The sequence below is a fragment of the Bos indicus x Bos taurus genome, chromosome 10 (assembly GCF_003369695.1).
Source record: "Bos indicus x Bos taurus breed Angus x Brahman F1 hybrid chromosome 10, Bos_hybrid_MaternalHap_v2.0, whole genome shotgun sequence".
Lineage (NCBI taxonomy): Eukaryota > Metazoa > Chordata > Mammalia > Artiodactyla > Bovidae > Bos > Bos indicus x Bos taurus.
In genome coordinates, this window is record NC_040085.1 from 61,301,559 (window position 1) to 61,328,198 (window position 26,640).

General features: G+C 36.2%; 2 protein-coding genes across 3 annotated transcripts in view; one reads left to right on the top strand and one right to left on the bottom strand.

Moving 5' to 3' along the window:
- The window catches only part of WDHD1 (WD repeat and HMG-box DNA binding protein 1), a 53,649-nt gene extending 46,499 nt beyond the window's left edge, over positions 1–7,150 (bottom strand). The window contains exons 1-2 of one of the 2 annotated variants that reach the window (XM_027554163.1): positions 7,061–7,150; positions 6,741–6,833 (exon numbers count right to left, since the gene is read on the bottom strand). In XM_027554163.1, the coding sequence (XP_027409964.1) occupies positions 6,741–6,817 (77 nt within the window). In that variant the 5' untranslated portion in view covers positions 6,818–6,833; positions 7,061–7,150. The remainder of the gene's footprint in view (positions 1–6,740; positions 6,834–7,060) is intronic. The other variant, XM_027554164.1, reaches the window with a different exon arrangement.
- A 24-nt stretch (positions 7,151–7,174) lies between these two features.
- On the top strand, positions 7,175–25,406 carry SOCS4 (suppressor of cytokine signaling 4). Its single transcript, XM_027554165.1, has 2 exons — positions 7,175–7,515; positions 19,218–25,406. Exon 2 carries the CDS (start codon positions 19,310–19,312, stop codon positions 20,630–20,632), a length of 1,323 nt encoding a protein of 440 aa, XP_027409966.1. The 5' UTR covers positions 7,175–7,515; positions 19,218–19,309; the 3' UTR covers positions 20,633–25,406.
- Positions 25,407–26,640: the final 1,234 nt, after the last annotated feature.

The following is a 26,640-nucleotide window of genomic DNA, read 5'->3' on the forward strand; positions in this document are numbered from 1 at the left end:
GGGAAAAAAGCAGATTGACTTTAACACCAGAGTAAGGAGTTTGGATTTGGTTCTATAAGAAATAAATAAGAGGACTATAAGTCCCAGTTTGCCCTGGACATTCTTGATTTATGCACCCAGCTGATTTGGCATTTATCCTATTTTTTTGCTTTAAAATATATTAGTATTAGTTGCATTAAAATATGTCCTAATTTTTCACTTTAAAACACATTAGTACTAGTTGTATCAAAATTGGTGAATTTGACAGACTTCTTTTCCCTTTCAGTTTCTGCCATGATCTTGTTTGTGGTGTAACAAGTGCCATGAACAGAGTTCTCACCTCAACATTTAGGTAAATCTGCAAGACAACCACTGATAATCCATCTCTCCCTCTCCAACCCTTTCTTGATATAACATAACACCTCTTTTCAAAGACAACAGGTGTTAACTGATAAAAAAATTTTTAATGTTTTGTCACCAACTTTTTTACAAAAAAATTGTCTTGAAAGTTTTTGAATAGTAGTATGTTACAGATCTATTAAAAAGAACAATTTGCCAATCACTAAATAATTTAAAAAAACTGTACTTTATTTTGAAACCCTTCTTCCCATTCTCAAAGGTGTCCTAGGTTAGATGATAAATGAAGAAATCCACAATAAGTTTTTAAGCAAAGGACTAATTCTATCACACCTTTATCCTCTCTCCCACAGCAATGCTCTTTCCCTAATCTAACCACCCCTTCCTAACCCTTCCAGTGGGCCTCATGAGAGTCATGGTCAGGCACCAGCAAAATCAGCTTTTTTCTGAACATTCCTCTGAGAACACTGCTTCCTCTTCAGCCCTCTTAAGTGGTGGCTGACTTCTTTTCTATATCCATCCCTCTGGGACCCCACGTTATTACCCCGTCCATTCTATCGCCACACCCTACTCTTAGGGAAAAAAAAAAGCCTGAAACTGTCATCAGACCAGCTACAAATTCTTCAAGAGAAATCCCTTGTTCCCTAACGATTTTTAGCAGAAGGCTCCTTATTATTCTCTAACACTATTCCTACTGCAATTCTGTATTTTCAATATCCATGTAGATGAAACCTCCTGATACTTGATCTTGTCCTCTATCCCATGTCAGACTCAAATTTTGTCTTTATCAACACTGCAATTGGTTCATAATCTGTTTCAAGCATCTTAATCACTTATTGTTTCACCTTATACCCTTAATATCCTAACTCCAACAATTTTTAAATTCTATCACAAGTCTATCTACAACCTAATGAAAGTACCTTTCCACTGTTTCTCATTCCTTCAAATTCTCACATACCTCCTAATCTAGTTCAGATTCACATTGTCACTAAAATGAATTCTTTGTGTTACACTCAAATAAATCCTTTGGCTTTCACTTTGTCTACCCAAAAAAAAACCCAACCCTGGTTAAACATCCAACTCACTGCCTATTAATAAATTTGCACTTACAGAACTAAATAGAACTGAAGGAAACACAGAACTAGATTATTTCATCCCAATCTAAATTCGTAACTATTAATTTGAATTAGGCCTTTAGTGCTGCCCTGTAATCCAATTACATTTCCCTAGTTCATTCAACTTACCTTCTCTACTAACCATCTATCTCATATCTACTCCTCTTTCTTCAAACCTCTACCTCCTATCCATTCTCAACTAATGACTTTCCTATTTCACTCAGAAAACAGAAACAGTCTACAGAAATTATCCACATGTTCTCCACATTCATTCTAGGTGCTCCTTTCCTCTATTTATAAAACTGACCGTGCTCCTATCTCTGGCCAATCCCTACTGCTTTTTACTCTACCATAGTGCCTCTCTTCCACTCAAAGACCATAGCCAGTCTCCTTCTTTTTATTCTAATATTGGCTTAACCCTCTTTTGGGTCCTCTCCACTGAAACATATGCTGTAATCTTTCTCACCTTAAAAGATCACCTTTCCTGACTTCACATTCCTATTCCACTACTCTTATTCTTTAAGTATCATCCTCATAAACTCCAATCCTTTTCTATTCTCCTAAATCATTGTAACAAAGCTTTTATTCTTACCACTCCATTAAAAAACAAAACAAATGAAAATACTCTCAACTTGACCCACCAGCAGAATTTGCCATAGTGTATTTCCTCCTCCTTAAAATATTTATTTGGCTTACTGATACCATTCTTGTCTCTTGATTTTCTACTTTTCTTGCAATCCCTTCTTATCTCTTTGGCTACACCTCCTTCTCCTTCTTCCTATCCTAATATTCTGGAGTGCCCAGGGCTTAGACCTACAATCTCTTAAAAAAAAATACATTCACTCCCTCCCTAGATGATTCCATCCAAGTTCACAGCATTAAATATCATTTACATATTGTCAACTCCCACATTGAGATTTCCAGCCGGGACCTCCATCCTTTACTTTTTCTAATTCATATTCAGTACTCCCATTTCATTTATGATTTCTAATTTCTCTTTTTTGGTTGTTGTTCTTTCTCAAACCTTTATCAAATGTAGTATTTGTATACCTATATATATATGTAGTATGTATAATATATATATTAGAAAACTTATGAATTTTTGTCTAAAAATTTATGACATTTTGATTCCACTTGTTTGACTAAGTATGTATAGAATGCTAGATTTCTAATTTATATTCACTCAAAACTTTGATATAGTTCCATTTACTCTAGCATCTAGTATTAGTGAAAAAAGTCTATAAAGCTTATTATCTCAGTGATTTAAAAAAAAATTCTGAATGAGGCTTGAAACTTCTAATCCAATTCTGAGAATATAAAGACATACTATGTTGTAAAAAAAATAAATAAATAACATGTGACATAGTATTATAAAGCACAAATTTTGTTCAAATTTCACAAAATTTTATGCTAGTGTCCATTATTTGTTTTCATGCCTTATTCAAGATTCTACATTGTATTTAGTTGCGTTGAACAGCTTCAGCTACGTGCAACAAATTCTGATAAATTCTCTTTTCATTTGTACTCTTATAAATATTTTCTAATTTTCCTTATTATGGCCTCTTAGATACACCCATCATTTAAAAGTGGACAATTTCCAAATACACGGGGTTTTTTAAGTATTTTTGATATTAACTTCTCATTTAAATGCTTTCTTCTCTGTAATCACCCTCTTGTGTTTTTTTCAGTCTTTTAACTTTATTGAGGCTTTCAATGGCTTAAGTCAAAGGTCTTTCTTGGTAAATGCCACATTGCACTCGAAAATATGCGGGTTATTTTCAAATATCTTTTGATATGACTTCTAACATAATCCCACAGTGATGAGAACAGACTCTATACGATTTGAAAACTTCAGACCATGTAATTTTTGTACCTTGTTTTATGTCCCTGGATATGTTCCTGTGTCTCCAGTTTACAGTCTATGTGAATTTGAATAGAATTTGTATCCTGCTGTTGTGTGAAAATAGTATAAATCTTAACTTATGTTGAATTGGTTCAAAGTGCTTTTCAGGTCTACTATATACTTCTACTTTTCTGTCTATTCATCCTATTATTTTTTGAGAGTTTGATATTGAAAATCCAACTAAAATCTTAATTTATCTACTTAAAAAAATAACTGTAATACATAGAGGAACTATGTTATTTTGTTCTGTATTTTCCAAGTCTGCTGTAAATGTATTATCATAGTCTCATAATTAAAAAAAAAACCGACTCCTTTCCAAGGTGATCTCATCCAAGTTTATAGCGTTAAATATCATTTACGTATTGACAATCCCCACACTGAGATTTCCAGTCAGGACCACAATTCTGAATTCCAAGAGCTATCACCTAAAGATGCAGATTTCTATCTCAACCTCAGGTTTCTTCTCAGAGCTTTAGACCCATTTATCTAACTGCCAGGTGGCAATGGGGTTAAGAATCCACCTGTCAATGCAGGAGATGCAGAAGACACAGACTTGATCCCTGGGTCGGGAAGATCCCCTGAAAAATGAAACTGCAACCCACTCCAGTATTCTTGCCTGGAAAAATTCCAGGATAGAGAAGCCTGGCAGGTTACAGTCCATGGGGTCGCAAAGAGTTGGACACAACTGAGGGAAGTACTAAATCTCCAGCTGGATTTCTCAAAGAAATCTTACACTAATTAGGTTCAAATGCAAACTCACACTCTCCACTTCACAACCTCCGTTTCAAATATGTTTTGCGTTATTTCTGAATAGCCAATTACTTCCCCAAACATCCAGAAACGCAGTTTATCCCAAACACTTCCCTCTCCTTCATCCTTAGTATTTGATCCAGTCTGATGATTTTACCTTTTAAATATCTCCTGAATGCATTCTCTTTTCTCTATACCCATGTCTACTCTAGTCCAAGCTTCCATCACACTCAATGGAACTAATACAGATATCTCCTAACAGTCTCTCTGTATCCACTTCTGCTCCTTTTCCATTTCATCCTGTATGTATCTTTTCAAAAATGAGACAGATCACATTTCTTTGCTTCAAATATTTAATACCTTCCTACTGCTTTTAGGATAAAAATTAGATTCCTTAATAAAAAGCCCAGAAGGCCTTGAACCGGATGCCTACTCAATACCCTCACAAATTCAACTCTCATCAATCTCTGCAACACTTTAGCATGGCTAGCTTTCTTTCACTCCTTTAAGAAAAACGTAGTGGGCTTCCCCGATAGCTCAGTTGAATCCGCCTGCAATGCAGGAGACCAGGTTCAATTCCTAGGTGGGAAGATCTGCTGGAGAAGGGAAAGGCTACCCACTCTAGCATTCTTGGGCTTCCCTTGTGGCTCAGCTGATAAAGAATTTGCCTGCAATGCGGGAGACCTGGGTTCGATCCCTGGGTTAGGAAGATGCCCTGGAGAAGGGAAAGGCTACCCACTCCAGTATTCTGGCCTGGAGAATTCCATGGACTGTATAGTCCATGGGGTCACAAAGAGTCAGATGCGACTGAGCAACTTTCACTTTGACTTTCAAAAACGCTGTGGAATTAACCCCACTGGAACTTTTCAGTGTTCCCTCTCCCTGGAATGCCAATATCACCACCCCACTGCCACCATCATCCATCTCTTTATCCTTCTTAATGCCTACTCAGTCTTCAGATCTCATCTCAAGAAGTACTTCCTCAGAGATCCCTCCCTTCTGAAACTAGGCCAACTTTCCCCTCCTATATGCTTATTACTGCACATATCACTTAATAACTCTAACTGTAATTCTAAATGTACTTTTTGCAATTAATTTGTATTCTGTTTCTGTCAATCTACAAAGACTTTAAGGTCAATGAGGGAAAAGACTGTGCTTTGTTTGCACTATTTTATCTCTAGCACCCAGTGGAGTAGACATGCAATATTTTCTCAGTGAATCAACCAATACAGGAGTGACAGCAGAAGCCACACAACTGGACAGTGCTGCATAGGAATTCAGAAAGCTAAAAGGGAAGATGTGAGAGATATTCACACAGTGAGATATGGGGAAAACACTGTGGCTTATACATGATTTAACTTAAACTCCATACTACTTATATCAACCTGCCTTGCTGCTAAGTCACTTCAGTCATGTCCGACTCTGTGTGACCCCATAGACGGCAGCCCACCAGGCTCCCCCGTCCCTGGGATTCTCCAGGCAAGAACACTGGAGTGGGTTGCCATTTCCTTCTCCAATGCATGAAAGTGAAAAGTGAAAGTGAAGTCGCTCAGTGTCCGACTCTTAGTGACCCCATGGACTGCCGCCTACCAGGCTCCTCCGTCCACGGGATTTTCCAGGCAAGAGTACTGGAGTGGGGTAGCACTGCCAACCTGCCTTATGGCCTGTCAAATATACACTGTACACCTGCTTTAACCGACTAAAAAAAGAATATGTTGAAAAATTAAAATGGACTAATTGTAACTCAGGCATTCAAATTAGAGCTGGGTGGCCATTGTGGATATGGTTTCAAATACATTCCTGAATTGCTGAGAATTTGAATTTTCTGAACTGTATCAGATTCAAGGATATCACCAGCTGTTCTCAAAACAGTATCTGCTAGCAGCTGCCAACTGCAACCTTATAACTATACAATCATACTGGACTCCAACTAATCCTTACTTAACAAGCACCCTTACTTCTTGCCCACACCAATCATAATTCTGACAAACTACTCATGCAATTTTGCAATTTGTGCTGTTATAAGTCTCCTTCATTTTGTAGTTCAACAGAACACAATTCAAGTGCTTCTTTAATCTGCGTCTCCTGGGCTATAGTCTTTAGTTTGGCTCAAGTAAAACTCTTTCCTATTCCGAGTGTAGACTGTTAATTAGGATTATACCCCTCCAAGGGACTAGAATAATCCTGACAAAATATCACAAATTAGGAATCAAGCAGAGGAAATACGTTGGGGCGGGGGAAGCCTATCAAAAAGTTTCAAACAGTTTTAAAAAGCAAAGAGTATCACAAAAGGCCCTCCAAAAAGTTTGAATTAAACACTAAATTTGACAATCAGGCAGCTAGCATTCTGGCAAAATAACTAATAATGTGAGATGCATAAAGGGGAATGTGGGGGAAAGCTCGTATCTTTCCAATTCCTCTGGAAGTAAGATTTCACACTCCTTAGCTTTCTTGATATACTAAAACCATGCTGGGCTGAATGAAACAGTAAATCTATGGACGACACATGTGCCATTTTGCATTTCAACCTTATTTCTATGTGGATGAGCCATTTTACGCAGCACTAGTTACATGACAAAGAATAATAACGAATATTCACACCTGAAACCTCGTTTTTGGTTCTCAAAGTACCTTACCTCCCAGAATCATCAAAACAGACATCTGTGTGTCCCTCTGTGTGTCCGTATCTCATGGGCTTCTGTGTGGCAGGCATTTTTTCCTTTACTTATCTGAAAATGTTTTATAAAAGTTAGTATTATTTTAAAGGACAAGAAAGCCGGGGGCTGATCGTAAAGAAGGGAGGTCAGTCTTCTGCGGGACACGCCCTCGGCAGCCCCTTACCCCCACCCGAGGGGCGCAAATAGGATATAGCGAAGGGTCCGTCCGACATAGGCAGGAAGAGAACACGCTTGTCTTCGATGGGCCGCACGGACGAGGCCAGCGAGGGGAGACTCACCTAGAGGACCAAACCTCCACAGCCGAGGAAAGGGACGGGGGAGCGAGCGCCGGCGCCGGCGCTTCCCGCGCTCGGCGTGGTCCCACACTGCGCCTGCGCTGGCCCGCCCACTCCCAGCGCGGTCCAGACCCGGGACGCCGGGCGGTGGCGTCAGCGGCGCGCACGCCGCTCGGGAAAAAGCCGGTTGCTGGGGGAGTGAGGAAGAAAGGGAGGGAGCCGAACACGGAAGTGGTGGCAGTGCCGGCGGAGCAGGTGGAGGCGGTGAGTGCGATGTCTGCGATGAGAACCCGGCACCTCAGGATGGGGGCTTGCAGACCGACAATCGCCTCGTAGGACTTACATGAGGTGCCGGAGTGGCTGGGCCTCCCTTCTCCACCTCAGCGAATACCCAGAGTGATGGCGGTGGTGATGGCGGCAGTTGCAAGGATAGCCCCTGTTAAACTGCGTTCCGAGAGGTGAGTGGGGGAAGGGTGGTTTCTGCTTGGCCTTGCCCTCTCGGGGTCTGCTTCTACTTTGCTGGCGCTCCTCACTGGCAGCCATATCCGGGTCCCTGAACGGGTCCAGCCCCTCCTTGGGACCGGGCTAGAGAATGAAATGTCTGGGCTTGTTCTTTAAAGAGAAGGAAGACGAGACCCTTTTCAAGCCTTTAATCTTGGCATCCTCGACGCCTTCATCTTGTCATTTCTATAGCGGTGAAGGAGAGAAGACTTAATCTCAGTTCACGATTCCTGGAGGTGCGGCTGGTACATTAATGCTCGTTCTATAGGACATTGTACATGTGTCCCTTGAAGTAATTCGTGTTTCCCTATTCAGACTCCACCTAAAGTTCAATGAAGTGCATATCTTCTTTTATATCTATAAAAGAAGAGCTAAAGTGTATTGTTGAATACTTCATTGGATCCTTGCAGTCTTTGCTAAGGTCTTGGCCATTAGATTTATGCTTTGGTTGGATCTTCACGATCTCCATGTTGGGAGACCGATCTCTCATGAAAACCTTCACAACTGATATTTTTTTGTGGTACCCACCTTCTAATCTCAGTCGGATTTTGATTATGACATAAGTGAAACGTTTTTCCTTTGTAGAGTTTTCCCCATTGTTTTTCAGTCTAGTTTCATTGGGGAAAGTTGCAAACACATTTAGACAAACCGTGGTATTGTTCTTACCGCGTTGGCATTGTGTAAGGTGTTGCTTTAAGTACTAAGGCTCCAAATGAAGAGTGATTGGCTGAAAAGAACTTGGGATTTGTGGGGAAATAACCAACCTATTGTTTTTACACAAGAGCAAAAGATTCCTGAGATGATTCTTTCCGAGTGACTTAATTTTTGTCCGGAGATGTTTCATTGTTTAGATAGAACGATTTCTAGTTTGTGGTGTTTTTTTTTTTTTTTTTTTAATCCAAGTAAATATCATTGCATTGACTATGGGGTTCGAGACGAAGTCCGATAATATATTTCAGTGTAGTACTTTGCAGAGCTCAGCATAAGAAGAATCTGCAAATTTGGAACAAGCTTTGTAGGTATCAAATGCTCTAACTATAAAATCTGTAACACCATGTGACTTTAAAACTATGAATGGTGTTCGCGCTTCTCTCCTTTAACTCTGCCTTAGCAATCAAGCCATTTGATTCATAGGTTAAAGAAAAATGTGTATATGTATATGTTTTGCTTTGTTTTTTTACAGATTTAACATGTATGGAATAAGCTTGGGCCTTAAAGCTGAACAAACCTAGATTTTAATTTTGACTCTCACAGTTACTCGTTGTGTGACCTTGAATATGCTTCTTTACTTTTTCTGAACGTCAGATTCCTCATCTCTAAAATGAAGATGACATCTATTTCCATAGAATTGTTATAGTAGATAGAAGATACTCATGAATGTATAAAAGTAAATTGTCTTGTGTTATTAATGGGGTACTTTGGGTGGGCATTTAATGGTTCATTCAAAATGGAGTTGTTTGAATCACTATTCAGTAAATTTTTTTGAACATTAAAAGGTGTATTCTTGCTTTTGCCAATGTGTTTTCACATTTCCATTTTTCAGTCAAATTTTAAAAAGAATTTTAACGTCTTCAATTAATTCATGATGTTGTTGAGGGAAACAAACATTCAGCTAATACATACAAGACAATGGTGTGGTGATGAAATGTGTATAACTTGAATCTTAGTAAACATTGCCTGGTGATTTAAGATAATGTAGATTTTAAAAAAGAAACCAGTGCTGTTGTCTGCCACTGATGTGGCTGTCAGAGTTTTCCAAATGAATTTATCATAGCAGTGCATGTCTCATAGGAGTGAATAGCTAAATGAACTCACTGTAAATGATGCCAAGGTCGCAGCTTCAGCTGCAGTGAAGGTTAGTTAGCTTTGCTCTGTGGTGACCATTGATACTACCCTTAGGTTCACAAATATTGTTGTTCTCAAGGACAATAGGCTAAGAAAACATGAGTATATTACCATTCTACTGTGGCAGTATTACCTATATAAATAATAATATCACATAATCTTAGTTTATCCAGGAGGCTTATCAATATTGCCTTATGGGAGGAATGTTTAAAATTCCTTTTTTAATAAAATATGTATTAGATATAAAAATTATTAATCTTATGAAAGATAAGGTTAGAAGAAGAGAGTAATAACAAAACTGAGAACAGAGTAAAAAAAATATTAAGACAGTTTAGAAATCTGAAGATTTTTGTATCTCTGAAAGTGTCAAACTTACCAGCCTATTTAATTTATTTTGGGGGTAAATAATACTTGCATATGTATAAACTTTTAAGGTATTAAAGTGAATACAGTGAAAGACCTTCTCTCAACCTACCCAATTCCACTGGCTAAGGACAGCTAGTATTTGACTCCTGTGTTGTTACAATGACAGTGGATCCTTACCACCGCAAAATAGATATAATCATTGTTTTATCAATAAAAAAATATCAAGGCTCAGTAAGGTGATGAGTTGTCAGAAGTCACACACCTAACCATGTGTCAGAACTAGAAATAGATCTTTTACTTCTGATCCAAGTAGTCTGCCAGACTGGCTCTCCAAGTCATAACTGTTGCCATAAAACTTAGAATTTAGTTTTATCAGAATATGAAGGCAATTTTAAGTCTAGAATAACATTATACTAGTTTGTATGTAAAACTTGTTACCTAGGCTTAAATGTAAGCATATATAATTATCATAAAGCCATGAAAAGAAGAATCTATGATCAGTTAAAAGAAAAAAACTTTGCCTACTATTTCTGTTGAAATTGATTTATTAAGCTTGTAAGAAACTACAGATTTTTTATAATTAAGTTTCATTATTTACACCCATAATATTTTTCAAGAACTTGAAACTTTAAAACTTTTTTAAAAAGAGCATGTTTAATATCAGGAGTAATAGAAAGAGCTTTATGATATTTCAGATATGATGAAGCATCCTCAGCCTCAGATTTTTGAGATATGTTTTTGTGTGGATTTTCTAGCCTTTTATGTAGCCTGTGTTTCCTTTCATTCTTTTTCCTTATTGCCACTTTCCTAGCTCTTATTTTTTGAAATTAGCTCATTCTACATGGAAGGTTCTGAGAAAACATAACATATTGCAGAATGTAATACATATTCTCATTAAGCTCAATGTATGCTATTTTCATACATTTTAACCCTGGCAGTAAAAACATGAGGCAGCTGGCATTATCCAGATTTAATAATGTGAACACTGAAGCTGAATGAGATTTTAAAACTCAGGAGAGACAGCTAGTAAGTGACAGAGTCTGAATTTTAGATCATGTTTAATGATTTAGCAAGTCATGCTATTTCATCTGCACCATGCTTCATTTTTAAATATGATATAGTCAAAAACTAGATTGTTAATTTTTTAGGGACCTTTAAAACTTAAAAACTTTCTCTTAGACCAAATTACACTCAGAGGAAGAAAGACTGCAAGGAAATTGGCCAAAATGTCTAAATTGATTGCTTCTAGGTAATTGAATTACAGTCTTTTCCCCTCCTTTTTGAACTTTCCTGAATGTTTCCTATATTTTAAAATATGCATATATTATTTTTATAATTAAAGAATTATAAATTGAAAGGAAAAAAATATATCTGTACAATCCAATTTATTCTCTGAGAGTCACAATCAAGTATCTTAAGCATTCTGATTTCTAAAATTCTGTTAAGGTTCTTGTGCTTTTAGAAGTTTGTAGTGCCAGCCTTTAGTTTCCTGTTCCCTCTTCACCCTAAATTAACCCTCTTCAGTGACAGGTCCTAGACATTTCTCTTTAGCTTGCATACCATAATGTACCTTCATTTTAATCTTAGCCCAAGTTAATGTTTCTTCCACAGTTTGTTCCACAAAAAGGGTTTACTTTGAGTTAAGTATAGGAAACTGTGGCCTAATCAGGTTTCTTAACCAAAGGACCTCTTGGAACCTTTTGCTATCTTTCAGTGGGGAAGTGATTTCCAAACTAGTTTGATAATGAAACTTCCAATTCTATAGAACACGTATTAATACCTTTTAGCACTAGTGTACACAGAAGTTCAGATTGGGGAACACTGGTATAAGCAAAATGTAGGAAATTAAGTGAAGAATGTTTGGAGAAGGGAAGAAAGGGTATAGTGGTGCCAATCAGTGTGTGTTTATTTGTGTTTTGTTTTCTCTTTTTCCAAATCAGTTAAGTCCCCTGAGCCATGGCTTGTTAGCATTGAAAAAGAGGTACTTTAAAATATTTACTGGAAAATGAACCTATATTGCTTTGGTAATGAGGAAAAAACACTTATAGTTCAGATGTTTCTCTCTTAAACATTTGAAAAAAACATTTTTCATGTTTTTTCATTAACATTCTGAGGAATTTATCTGTCGTATACTATCCAGTATATTCCATTTGTGGACTCTTAAGTGTTTCCTTAGAATCCAACACAAATATTAGCCTATGATCAAATATCAAGGACTCTGACCCACAGAATCCAATTTAAATATCATGGACTATGATCAGAATGCATTCAAGGAGTTTTGGGACACATAATAGCAGGTAAACTTTGGAATAATAGATTTAATAAGGAAATTACTACCAGAATAATAATTTATCTGGGAATTCTTTATATAGTATAGTAAATTATTCTTTATAAGGTCAAATTTAATACTTACATGAATTCTGGTCTTAAATAGACATCAGCATTGTGGACATAGTAGTTCAATGACTAATTAATATATACAATAATCCTCTGTTATCTAACATCATAGAGAATACAAATGAAGTTTCTAGATAAATGAGGTTTAACCCTTTATTTACTAACTTTTACAACAGTTTTCAATGGAAATTTGAATTAAAATCATCTTTCCAGCCTTATTCAAGAGAACTAACTAAATGTCATTTAAATCTGTTGTTAGTCTAGGATGGTCACTTTGGGTATTCAATCTTTTATCGCTATCTGTGCAGTTGATTGTAGAACCTGGGATCAAATGGCTAGTGAATCTGGGAACTTGATTTCTTGAAAAAGGCTTTTATATAAACTTACTTTAGACACTTGCCACTTCCTCATTAAGAAGAAATAATTTTAAAAATGTCACTGTGTAGTCCCCAAGGTATTGTAACTTAGATGCCTTCATAAAAAATTATTGAATCAAGAGTCAAAGCAACCTTCTCCCAAGTAATTCTTTGACTCTCTTAAAAAAAGAAAAGTTTCTTCGCAGTTACTAAGAAAGACTGTTGATTTGTCAACATTTTTCAAGATATCATCTTTGATTTCTATACTACATAAAAATGGTTGTAAAGCCACTTCTTTTTTTCACTTTGTATCTCATCTTCTACTTCATTTTTACAAAGTTTATGTAAAACTCCAACTATTAATGATAGGGTTGAGGGGACTCATTAAGATTCAGAACCTTACACTGTTTTTTAACACTCAGACTTTATGTGTATAGACAAACGTTTGGCAAGACACCAGAACGTTTTTTTAAAACTCATTTTTACTCTTTAAAAATAAATTTTTTTCACTAAAAATTAATGTTATTTTTATTGAGAGAAATGTAATTGAATTTTTTAATATTGTGCATTTTGGTTTAATGCAACTTTCAGAAGAGATTAGATCTTCTGCCATGTGTTTTAAGTGTAAAGATGCAAGAGTTTATATACATTTTTATCTCATTGTAACAAAATCATGTAATAGTGAAGGGAATTCTGAATATCTTCTTTTTCTAAAAAGCTTTCTCCATAGCCTTTTTTTTTAAAGCAGTTACTTTCTCAGTAGTAATTCTGATGTTACCTAAACCATAAATAGCCAGTTAAATATTTTGTCTTGCCTTTTTTCTTAATGTATCTGTTAAGTAACTTCTCAGAGCTGCTTATTATCCCAATAAAGGTCATCAAACTAAGAACACTTGTCATTTTGAAAAAGAAAAATATATAACTTGTCTTATAATATTAGCAACTAAACTGTGGGAAATTCTTAAAGAGATGGGAATATCAGACCACTTTACCTGCCTCCTGAGAAATCTGTTTGCAGGTCAAGAAGCAAGTTAGAACTGGACATGGAACAGACTGATTCAAAATTGGGAAAGGAGTATGTCAAGGCTATGTGTTGTCACCCTGCTTATTTAACTTATATGCAGAGTACATCATGCAAAATGCCGAGCTGGATGAAGCACAAGCCAGAATCAAGACTGCTGGGAGAAATAGCAACAACCTCAGATACGCAGATGATACCACTCTTGTGGCAGAAAGCAAAGAACTAAAGAGCTTCTTAATGAAGGTGAAAGAGGAGAGTGAAAAAGCTGGCTTAAAACTCAATATTCAAAAAAATAAGATCATGGCATCCAGTCTCATCACTTCATGGCAAATAGATGGGGAAAGAGCACAGACAGAGACACACTTTATTTTCTTGGGCTCCAAAATCACCGCAGATGGTGACTGCAGCCATGGAACTCAAAGATGCTTGCTCCTTGGAAGAAAAGCTATGACAAACCTAGATAGAGTATTAAAAAGAAGAGCCATCACTCTGCCAACAAAGGTGCATCTATTCAAAGCTATGGTTTTTCCAGTAGTCATGTATGGATGTTAGAGCTGAACCACAAAAAGGCTGAACGCCGATGAATTGATGCTTTTGAACTGTGGCGTTGGAGAAGACTCTTGAGAGTCTCTTGTACTGCAAGGAGATCAAACCAGTCATTCCTAAAGGAAATAAGTCCTGAATATTCATTGGAAGAACTGATGCTGAAGCTGAAGTTCCACTACTTGGCCACCTGATGAAAAAAAAAGCCAACTCATTAGAAAAGACCCTGATGCTGGGAAAGATTGAAGGCAGGAGGAAAAGGGGATGACAGAGGACAAGATGGTTGGATGGTATCACTGACTTAGTGGACATGAGTTTGAGCAAGCTCTGGGAGATGGTGAAGGACAGGGAAGCCTGGCATGCTGCTGTCCATGGGGTCACAAAGAGTTGGAAACAACTGAGTGATAGAACTCTGCCCTGAGATAACTAGCAAACTTTGTGTTAATAGAATTTCCATGGTCATGTCTATTCACAAATATTGTAAAGATTCTCTTATGTAAGATAATATAATCCACAAAGGTATTCCAACAACATGGAAGCAGTTGTGATCCACTAAAAGTGCACAAAGAAATGGAGAGGGTTGCCATCAAGTACTTAGCTTTTTGGAGCTCCCACTCCTCCCCCCAGAAAGCACCTCATCAGACAAGTACCCATCTCACAATGAGTAATGGGAACATTGCCAATCATATATTCAATATTAATAGAGTTTTCTAATTTTTAGACAAGTATAAATACAAGTTAAATTTTCTTCCTACTTTGAAGACTACAACATTAAGTGGCATTCTGGCCAATATATCAATATGGTAAGTAAGTAAGTTTTAGTCACTCAGCCGTGCCCAACTCTTTGCGACCCTATGGACTGCAGCCCACCAGGCTCCTGTGTCCGTGAGATTTTCTAGGCAAGGATACTGGAGTGGGTTGCCATTTCCTTCTGCAGGGGATCTTCCCGACCCAAGAACCAAACCCAGGTCTCCTGCACTACAGGCCAGATTCTTTACCCACTGAGCTACAAGGGAAACCCATTGATATGGTATATTTTACCAAATATATTTTTTTCCATAAGTTTATAAAAAGTGGAACTTCTGAAGCATGAACTGAGTCATCTGTCAAAAGAATAGCTATGTAAAATTTATATAAGGCTATAGTGCTTAGATACCAAAAGATAACCAGTCAGAAGATTTTCTGTGCATTAACTCTTTAAGTGCAGGTATGGAAAATTCATCTAGGACAATGGTATTTTTCACTTTATTTTTTGGATACCTGTAGCAATAGTATATGTAAGAACAGTTAACCTAAAATCCAGAGATACTTAATTGATTACTCCTATTATGTACAGGTTGGTAAGCCTTGCCAAAATAAATCTGTTTTGTTAGCATTTAAACTTGTTTTGAGTGAGGCTGGAAGTCAGTTCTCTGGTGGAAAACGTCAAATTGTTCTTAGCTTCATAGTCTGTTGAGTTTTAGCAATGTCTAGCTTATTAATCCTTTTTTATTTTGAAAGGTTAGCTATCATCCTGAAAGTTATATGTGCTCATAAACTATAGTTAGCACTGGGCTAGAGACAGAGGTATTTCAGTGATTTCTTTACTTATGAACTATTTCTATAAAACTGTCTTGGGTGCTATAATAAAACAACATATGTAATATCTGTTTCTTTTTTAAAAAAGAAATGTTAACCTTTATTGTATACTTGCTCCATTTAGAATCTGAGCTACATATGTATTTTACATACCTTATTTCTTTTAATTCCTACTAGCCTAATGAAATATATAGCATCAGTGTCTCCATTTTATAGATGAAGAAACTGAGATTTTAAGGTCATATGGCTAGTACAAAATCTATTTTATTTCTCATTACTTTCATGGTTACTTTTTCCCTCCAAGTTCTTTGTGTTTTAGTAACTTGTTTATTTTAAAGGCTTTCCTCAAAAGTCTAGTAACCTATCATAATCTAGAGTAAATGAAGCACAACAATGCTGTCTGAAAGTACAAGTAAGCAGGCATGGCTTATGGATGGATGAGCCTCACAGAATGCCTGGGTGTCCCTCCAGCTTTTTATTGGAGGATTTCCAGTTACCAGAATCTATAGATCTTTTCTCTTTGGTTATTCTGTTTCTCCAGTTTAGTACTGTCCAATCTCTTATTAGGGAGGTGTAAGTTTGACCACTGGAATTCTGGAAGTTGGATGGAAGAATGGAGCAGGGAACTTTCTGATTTTAGTCCCAGGCCTCCCATCTATCCTTACTATGTCTGGTATCCAAAGTCTTGAGCCTTTCTGGTTCAATTTCTCCAAATAATAAAATCCTATCTCCTCTAAGTATGAGAGTAAGAACCAGAGAGATCTAACTGCCCTAACACAAATTTTCAACCTGCTCCCCATTTTTCTGAACTGTTCTCCATACATACTTTCTGTAGAATCTGGTGCCTCTGAGTGTCCTGGACTTTGCCTGCTCTGTTGTCTTCTCATTAACATTGCCTCTGTGCCTGGTGTCACCAACCTCTCCACTGCTGAGTCAGTCATTGCTCCTCTGTTTTCTGTCCTTGTATTTTGTCACTCAGGTTATAGATACATGATAGTTTCATTGAAGATGAGATTTGTGTTTTTATTGCTCATTTTCCCTTGTTTTGGGCTGATTTCTGAGAGAAAAGTGGAGCAAAAAGATTTTCACTTAGCCATTTTTAAACTGCATCATTATTTCTTTTATAATTAGAAAAAAACCAAAGCTATTTTCTTTTTGAGGGGAAATCAGCTATTCATTTAGAAATTTAATATGGATAGCAGTAATTATAACTAAAGAAAGTATTGGAATCACCAAAAGAGTTTGTAGGAGACTTGGTTGTTTTTGAAGAGAGTGATGAAAGCAGACCCTGGTAAAGGTGGGAATGTCGTCAAGAGCAGAGGTGTGGAATTAGCTCTGATAACAGGAAGATGAGCATGTTTATATGCAGTGGAGTAAAGTTGACCTTAGAATTAATAATCTGCTCTTTGATATTTTTAAAGTAAATAAAAACACTAGATATTTTAAATTTTACGTAATATACTTTTCACATTATCACATTGAATAAAAAAGTTGAAAGTATGTAATATTAACAAAATATCTGCTTGGGGCGCTTATTTAATTTTTTTAATCTTGAAAAGTATAAGTGTAAGCTCTTAGTAATAAGAGACTTTTCTGATCAATGACTTCATATTCTTCAGCGTACTCTGTAGCTTCTGCCTGTTTATTTTTGTTCAGTGGAATTTAGTCAATGAACAACCAAAGCATACTGTTAAATATAATTTGGTATACTAAGTGATGATGTTTCTTTCAAATTTAGATTTTAAAATATTTTTTCTCTGTGAATTTTAAATGATTATGTACCAGTGAGCTCACTAAATCAAAACAATAAGTATAATCACCTGATGCTATTCTTTGTTTAGTAATCAGGTACTTCATATGACAAGGGCTTCCCTGGTGATTCTGTGGTAAAGAATCTGCTGGCCAACGCAGGAGGTGCAGGTTCAATCCCTGGGTCAGGAAGATCCTCTGACGAAGAAAATGGCAACCCACTCCAGTATTCTTGCCTGGAAAATACCATAGCAGGCTACAGTCCATGGGGTTGCAAAGAGTAAAACACAACTTAGCGATTAAACAACAACAACAACTTTATATGGCAAGCCTTTATCATTAGTTCATACTTTTAAGCACGTCCCAATCATATTTGCCATTGCAGATGCTTATTTCAAACTCTACTGCTATGAAAATGGATTCTGGTAGCTCTCAACATTACTTAACTGTTGGGATGGTTGAGAATATTGAGTACAACCGATTTTCTTAATTATAAAATTCAATATCCATTTATAAAATATTTGAGATTATAAAATCCCTCCCCCCAAACTTGGACTTAAATCTTATTCCATCTAATAATAGCTAAGTAGTTTTTATCTATGACCAATCATTACTATTAATTTTAAAAATTTGTTTACATTATAAATTTTAGGCTATCTACCCAATTTCATAGGAAAGGCATTGCCCTATAGAACTTTTTTTGAAATTATCAGGAAGAATATATAAGTGTGTGTGTGTGTATGTGTGTGTGTAAAATAACAAATTTTTATCCAATTCCAAATTTTCCACACACCATGTAGACTAATAGTGAAATTGACCAAATATTTAAATGAGTTGACAAAAATTACGTTGGGAATTCTTGCATGACGTTTCTACTGTTCAGTGCTGATTATTTATTTAATAAATTCTTAACAGCTTTTATAACTTAAAATTGTTCATATTTTCAATCAGTAGAAAAGAAAACGAAAGAAAAAAAAAGAAAACGAGAGAGAAGGAAGGTTGTTGTTGTCTAGTCACTAAGTCAGTCATGTCTGACTCTTGTGATTCTGTGGGCCTAGCCTCCCAGCTTCCTCTGTCTGTGGGCTTTCCCAAAAAGAATACTGAAGCAGGTTGCCATTTCCTTCTCCAGGGGATCTTCCTGACCCAGGGATTGAACCCGTGTCTCCTACACTGCAGACAGATTCTTTACCACTGAGCCACTGAGGAAGCCTACAAGGAGGGTGAAAGTGAAAGTTGCTTAGTTATGTCTGACTCTTTGCAATCCCATGGACTGTAGAGTCCATGGAATTCTTCAGGTTCCCAACCTAGGGATCGAACCCAGGAGGGTAGTGATAGTTAAATACCAGCTCATAGTTTTCTCATCTCTGACAAAGAATTCCCTGGTCTGCTGTGAAATTAAAAAATAAACCAGAAATTGTTAACATTTCAGACATATATTTTGGCTGACAGGATGCTTAGCTTTTTTGATTCACATTGACAAGTAGCTATGGGAAAGAAACCCAGATTCTTGACTCAATGGCACTATAGAATTATTAGTATATGGTAAAGTAGTTTATTTAAATGAGAACAAAGTATCTTGGAACTGCCTTCCAACATTTCCAGTACTTTTTTGAAAAATATATTAATTATCTATGGCAAAAACCACTACAATATTATAAAGTAATTAGCCTCCAATTAAAATAAATTAATTTTTAAAAAACCAAAAAAAGTGTATTATCCCTTTTCATCTTGTATATAATTGGGACTTGATATATAAACTATGCAATGTTAATGACAATTAATGATCTTTATTTTTTTTCCTTAGATACATCCAGAAAGTACCCAGAAGAAATATTCTACTGGAAAAATTGAAAAAGCATTATTTATAACACTGGAATTTGTGGACAGTTTGTTAAAATGGCAGAAAATAGTGAAAGTAATAGTAAAAATGTAGATGTAAGGCCCAAAACTAGCCGGAGTCGAAGTGCTGACAGAAAGGATGGTTATGTGTGGAGTGGAAAGAAGTTATCTTGGTCAAAAAAGAGTGAAAGTTGTTCAGATGCTGAAACAGTGAGTGCTATCGAGAAAACTGAAGTTCCTTTAAGGAGCCAAGAAAGGAAGCACAGCTGTTCATCTATCGAGTTGGATTTAGATCATTCCTGTGGGCATAGATTTTTAGGCCGATCTCTTAAACAGAAACTGCAAGATGCTGTGGGGCAGTGTTTTCCAATAAAGAATTGTAGTAGTCGGCATTCTTCAGGGCTTCCATCTAAAAGAAAAATTCATATCAGTGAACTCATGTTAGATAAGTGTCCGTTCCCACCTCGATCAGATTTAGCCTTTAGGTGGCATTTTATTAAACGACACACTGCTCCTATAAGTCCCAAATCAGATGAATGGGTAAGCACAGACTTGTCTCAGAGCGAATTGAGGGATGGTCAGCTAAAACAACGAAGAAACATGGAAGAGGTCAGCTGCTTCTCACATACCAGTGTTCAGCCCTGTGTCATAACCAGTAACAATTCTTCGGGTAGAGGTGGTCCTGGGACTGACTCTATAGTGAACCTGGCTTCAAATAACAGCATAGAAGATAGTGACATGGATTCAGATGATGAAATTATAACACTTTGCACAAGTTCCCGGAAAAGAAACAAACCCAAATGGGAAATTGATGAAGAAATCCTGCAACTGGAAACACCTCCCAAGTACCATACTCAGATTGATTATGTCCACTGTCTTGTACCAGACCTCCTTCAGATCAATAATAATCCATGTTACTGGGGTGTTATGGATAAATATGCAGCTGAAGCTCTACTAGAAGGAAAACCAGAAGGCACCTTTTTACTGCGAGATTCAGCACAGGAAGACTATTTATTCTCTGTTAGTTTTAGACGCTATAGTCGTTCTCTTCACGCTAGAATTGAACAGTGGAATCACAACTTTAGCTTTGATGCACATGATCCTTGTGTCTTCCATTCGCCTGACATTACTGGGCTCCTAGAGCATTACAAGGACCCGAGTGCCTGTATGTTCTTCGAACCACTTTTATCCACTCCTTTAATTCGGACTTTCCCCTTTTCCCTGCAGCATATATGCAGAACAGTTATTTGTAACTGTACAACTTACGATGGCATTGATGCCCTTCCAATTCCTTCTTCCATGAAATTATATCTGAAGGAATATCACTATAAATCAAAAGTTAGAGTACTCAGGATTGATGCACCAGAACAACAATGCTAGAAAAAGGGTAGGAACAAGGGAGTGGTTATATATGTATTTTCATTTAATACTTTATTTTTCTTATTATACCACTTTGAATTTTTCTACAAGGGCAGTTGAAGTCCAAAATAAACTTCTGCCCTAAATTTTACTTGCAGATCAGTTTATTTTTATTAGGATACAGTAATTGTTGAACAATAATAATGGTTACACACTAGGGGTTAATGGATATTTTTGACCAGGTTTGGTTTTTGTTTTTACCATGTAGATTGTATACTTAATTTTTTTCTTTTCTTAATTGTAACTTAAATATGATCCAGGGATATTTGAAGTTTGTAGGCATTGCAAACACATTTAAATAATCTGTATTTCATACTTTTCTTTAAAAATAATTGTTTCTTTTCCTATATATAACATATAAAACGCTTTGTTAACCTATGTCATTGGCATTCCTAACATAAGATATAGTTTCCACATCATCCTTTCATTTGTTTTAAAAGCCTTCGGTAAAGCTGTGTGTGTTGTAATTTACTAATAGGGATGTTAAAAGTTAACAAAATGGCTTCAAATCAAACTTGATGTGTTTTCATTTTAAATATTAATTGTAAAGCTGAATTACTAAATTTGATTAATCAGGTCAGTAAGAATCAAATGAGGACATGATATCTTAGAGGTGAATTTATTCTTCTGTAATGTGGCATGGTCATTTATTATTCCTTGAATAGATCTTTCTCTCAAACTTGGAAGAGTTACCATCTTCAGAACATAAGTATTATTCCCTTCTCACTGGAAGCTTTAAAAATAATGATACTACTATTAGTAACTAGTAATTACTAAATAATAAAGCAACTGGGGTTTTTTCTGTATTGACTTGTGAACTGTTGCTTCTGCTTAGCTCTTTTTTAGAAACTGAGCCTGTTACTTTGGAGAGATGCCACAGTTTATAAACAGCCACAAATTTCCATTGGTAACCAAAGAGACCTAAGTAGTTTTCCATTATTTTGACTTGAGCTTGAATAAGGATTCAAGAAGTAAACATGGAGCTTAGTATTCAGGGAACTTAATACTGGTTTTGATCTTCAGATTTCAGGTAACTATTCCTATTTTCAGAACTAACATATCTTTAGTATGGCTTCAGAAAAAGGAAAACATTTTGAGAGCTATATTGCTTATGCCATACTGAACAATACTGGGCACTGGGTATAATATTTTTAAGTTTAGCATCTCAAGAACAGAGAAGCATTTTTTAGAAAACATTATCCCAATATAATATAAATGAAGTGATAGCCTATTTAACTTTTCTTTTTTAAAGAATCAATAATAAATTTCCTAGACAGTTACTTCTTCTGGTGAGTTGTCTACCCCTTTGTACAAATTAGCATTTTTAATATAGTAAATTGATCTCTTGATGCTAGTTTATCTAGTAGGAAGCTGTTTCTACCTGGATTGAAAGAAATTTGACTCAAATTTCCCAGTTAGATGTTTCTTAAGTATTGCTTTTATGTCGAAGTAGCATTTCCCTTTCCTACAGTTCTGCTGTTAACATAAAGATGGCATTTAAAATTAATTGCTTTAAAATAAGTTTTTAGCAGTTATCACAAAATTGAACAAGAAAATCTCTTACCATTATCTTCTAGCATCTTTTTTTCTCAAGTGATCTCAAGATTGTCTTGGTTCCAGTGAGGGTTAGCTACTAAAATAGCACCTCTCTCAGCAGTGATGAGGCTCAGGATAACAACATCAGTGTCAGGATAAATATCTCTTCTAAAGATGATATTTCCCTTTTACAAAAGTTGGACAGTCTCATACTACCTCATCTTTCTTGTGGCGCTTTTGTAGATCACTGAGAAGCTTATCTTATTTTACCAATATAATGCTTCCTAAACATCCATCTTTGGTGAAGAAAATTAACAGTATGGTTAGACTCTACCCATAATTATAGTTTTTTATCAGAATTTGATATTGAGACTTTCTGTTTCTATGAAACAATATTGTTTTAAATATTTTTCTTTTAAAGATAACTTTTTATCAATACAGAAAAACCTAAGGAATGATTAGCTAATGAATATTCTGTTAAAGGTAATTTTATAAAGAAAAAGAAAATATGCTATCTTTTATAATGGTAAAAATTAGTATTTATATGAAAATCAAGATCTAAGTAGCCTTTCATATATTCAAACTGGTTGCTTGTGATATATTTTCTCTGCTTTCTTATTTTTTCAACTTCAAGGTATTGATAGCTGTTAACATTTTCAAAATACTGCCATTTATATAGCCTTGAAGCAGATGATCTAATAAATGAGAGCAGGAAAGAGACTCATTTACTCTGAAACAGTTTGTATTTTTTCCTTTGGTATTTGCTACAGTGAAAAGAAATCGGGAAAGTAGAAATGTAAGATTTGAGAAGGGAATTGATTACCATGAAGGGAAAAGAAGAGTAAGAATTCTTTAGAGCATGAAGCGATTGGAATTTAGAAAGGTTAAGTCTTTCTCAGTGACTTTTTGAGGACACATTTGAAAGAGCATTCAGCATTCAGAAATTAACTCATTAAAAATATACTTACTGGAATTATGTGTAAGTAAATGAGTATAAATTTTGAGAGGAACAATGTGGGGAGATATATAAATATAAATTTTATAGCTAAGTTGAACACTGAGCATTTGAAAAGTGTAAATTTCAGAGTTGAGAAAGCATTCAGCATGGTGGAAATGTAGTGCTTACTGGTGAGAGCGGATGGGGCTAAAAGAAACGATAAAATATTAAAATTAAGAATTTAGGCATCACCTCAGGGGAAAGCCTTGACAGTGAAAGGGAACTACTTAATCGCTAATAGCTAGTCTGGACCAGACACTTAAATGCGCTTTGGGAATCATCCTGCACTAACCAGGAAACAAACTTGATTTTTCTATTTCTCTCTGAAGCTTTCAAGAGTACCCCCAAGCCCGCCTCCCCTTTTTTTAAGCTACAGCATCTTGATTCATACTGTACTTCCCGAAACATGCTGAATGGATTTTTTTAGGTTACCTGAGCATTTTTGTATGAAGAATTATATCTGATCTTTCTATAACTGTGCCATTCACTTAAATAATTCATGGAATGGTTTAATTTAAAGGAAGACCTAATAGGAAGAAGATTAAAGGAAGCTTTTAGTCAGCCTGTGGCTAGATTTATTGATTTGGTGATCAGACTTGTGTTCTTTCCTGAATTTTAGCTAATGGCAAACTGTGGTCAAAAAATGGCTTTCAGTTAAAGTTTTGACTTCTTATTGTAAATAATATAAAGAATGTCTAAGTAATTAGAAATCCTTTTTAAAAAGTAGAGCAAATGTGGCAAATAGGATTCATTATACAAATTCCATTTCTTTTTATAAAAAACAAACCATTATCATTTATTCATGAGCCAAAGCCATTAAGAAGATAAATCAAGTTATCAGCTTCCTGTCTCTCTGAAATTTGGATCATTTTATAGATCCATGTAATAGAGAGCTTCCTTCCTATGAAACAAAAATCTTGAGACCTAACTCTTAGACTCTTAGTTTTCATTAAAAATCTTTTTTGTCACTTTTAGCTATAATCAGAGTCAAATAGATTATACATTCATTTTGGTAGAGGAAATTTCACAGGAAGTGGACTTAATTATACAACATTCCCTGAGGCAACACAAGGGAAACAATGTTTAAAGTAGATTGTGCTTAGGTAATTTAATGCCCAAATGAATAAAAGATTTTAAGTCAAGCAGATTATTGTTTCTACTTTGGGGAAAAAAAATGTTTACAATCTTCATTTTACATAGACAGTTTTACATTCATTTTTACTTCTGAAGAATGGACAGAAAGCACAAGGGGTTTTTCTCTTTTAATGGTCTAGAAATAAGCAACACTACAAAAGTGTACTATTAACACATGAAGATAGTGGAGACAAAACGGAAGTAACTATGGCTTCTAAATAAAAATGTAGACTAATGGATATAATCCAATGAAAAGGAATTTAAGGCACATGACTCCTATTTCAAATAAAGACAGTCTTTTTTACTTTTTAATTTTGAATACATTACTCAATTCTCTCTTTAATTTCCTAGCACATAAAATATAGATGATAATAGATGTCACTTGACTTCCTGCAGGTTAATTCTTTATGGTCCAAGAGGTGACCCTTGGAGCATACTTGAAAATATTTCTGTATAGCTGTCAAGTACTAACGTGATGACAGGTTTTCAGAGTTTCCCCTTAGAGAACCCTGCAGATTCACATTCATTTCTTTTAGTCTGTAAAGGCCTTCTTGACTTGATTTGACAATAAAGATAATGGTACAATTTGAATTTATGGTTTAGACTCTGCAATTAGATGAACAGTTGCAATTTCCTCCTACTCTTAATAAGGTTTATGTAAAATTGATGTTTGCCTAAGTTATTTTAAAAGTTGATTACATTTGCAGGAAGAAAAGATAATCACTTTTGCCATAGTTATAATCAAATTTAAGCTTTCAGACGAGTATAAAACTCAAGGAGGTTTACTTAAATTATGCTGACTTTGCTAGAATTGGATAAATTCTGTATAAACCAAGTATGAACTAGATATATACTTGAATATACAGAGTTTTAAGTAGTAACTTCACAAAGCTGTTAGTACTCATCAATCAGCCTTGTATGATCCACCCCTTACCTAAAAAGTAGAGTGTTTCCCTTTTTATTTCTAATCCTGAAGTTGAATGTTTCTTCTTGGATGTGAGTTCAAATAAATTGATCTGAATACATTTTCATTTCTTATTAATTAAAACCTCATATATAAAATCCAAAGGCTTTGTAGTCTGTTTTCAAAACACTACTGCATATCCTTACCTGACACGTTCAACTTGGAGAAATTTTTAAATCTGTATTACACATTTTCCTTTCAGTTCTTTAGTGTGTCATTTTAGGTCTTCCAGAAACATGTCAAAATGTGATTAAATGTACAAGAGATGTATTGAAGGGCAATGGACACCTTTGAAGAATAAAGGGGAATGGGACTTCACTGGTGGTCCAGTGGTTATAACTCTGCTTACACACACACAAAGAATAAGAAAGAAAGCAGGGAAAGGTGGTGAAGTCTTTGTACCACATTGCAGGTCTGACATCTGTAAAAGAAATTCAAGGAAGCACTGGGTAGGGTGGGCAGTGCAGTTCTGAAAAGGCCAGGCTGTGGATTTAGTTCCCAACAGGTTGCCTGTTGGAGCCAACATGGGACAGGAATGGGCTAATTTGATAATTCCCACTGTGCTCAGTTATTGACTGGAAATATGGGAAAAGCTGAAGGCTGTTGGTCACTCATGATCAGGACACACATGATCAGGACTAGAGTGAGGCACTTAAATGTGGGCATAAATTTTTTTGACCATAAACCCAGTAATGAAAATAACTTTTGGGTGACTTTAAAATTCAGGATTAATGCACAATGACCCCTGCTGCTGCTAAGTCGCTTCAGTCGTGTCCAACTCTGTGCGACCCCAGAGACGGCAGCCCACCAGGCTCCCCTGTCCCTGGGATCCTCCAGGCAATAACACTGGAGTGGGTTGCCATTTCCTTCTCCAGTGCATGAAAGTGAAAGTGAAGTCGCTCAGTGTCCGACTCCTAGTGACCCTATGGACTGCAGCCCACCAGGCTCCTCCACCCATGGGATTTTCCAGGCAAGAGTATTGGAGTGGGGTGCCACCGCCTTCTCCGACAATGACGCCTATGATAAGCAAAACATCAAAAACATTTTAGCACTATTTTGCTGACTTACGGTTCCTTCTGAATTCCTATGACTCCGCAGGGCACTGCTGAGTCGCAGCCTTCTATGAGGATAAAGTAGGTCACACTAGTATCCTTTTCCATAGACCACTGCCCCTATCCAAAGATGTGTCTTCCCCAGGCTTCAGTTCAGTTCAGTCACTCAGTCATGTCTGACTGCGACCCCATGGACTACAGCACGCCAGGCCTCCCTGCCCATCACCAACTCCCGGAGTTTATCCAAACTCATGTCCATTGAGTTGGTGATGACATCCAACCATCC

Excerpts from the sequence above, each read along its gene's own strand:
- SOCS4 (XM_027554165.1), top strand. The coding sequence starts at position 19,310 with ATGGCAGAAAATAGTGAAAGTAATAGTAAAAATGTAGATGTAAGGCCC.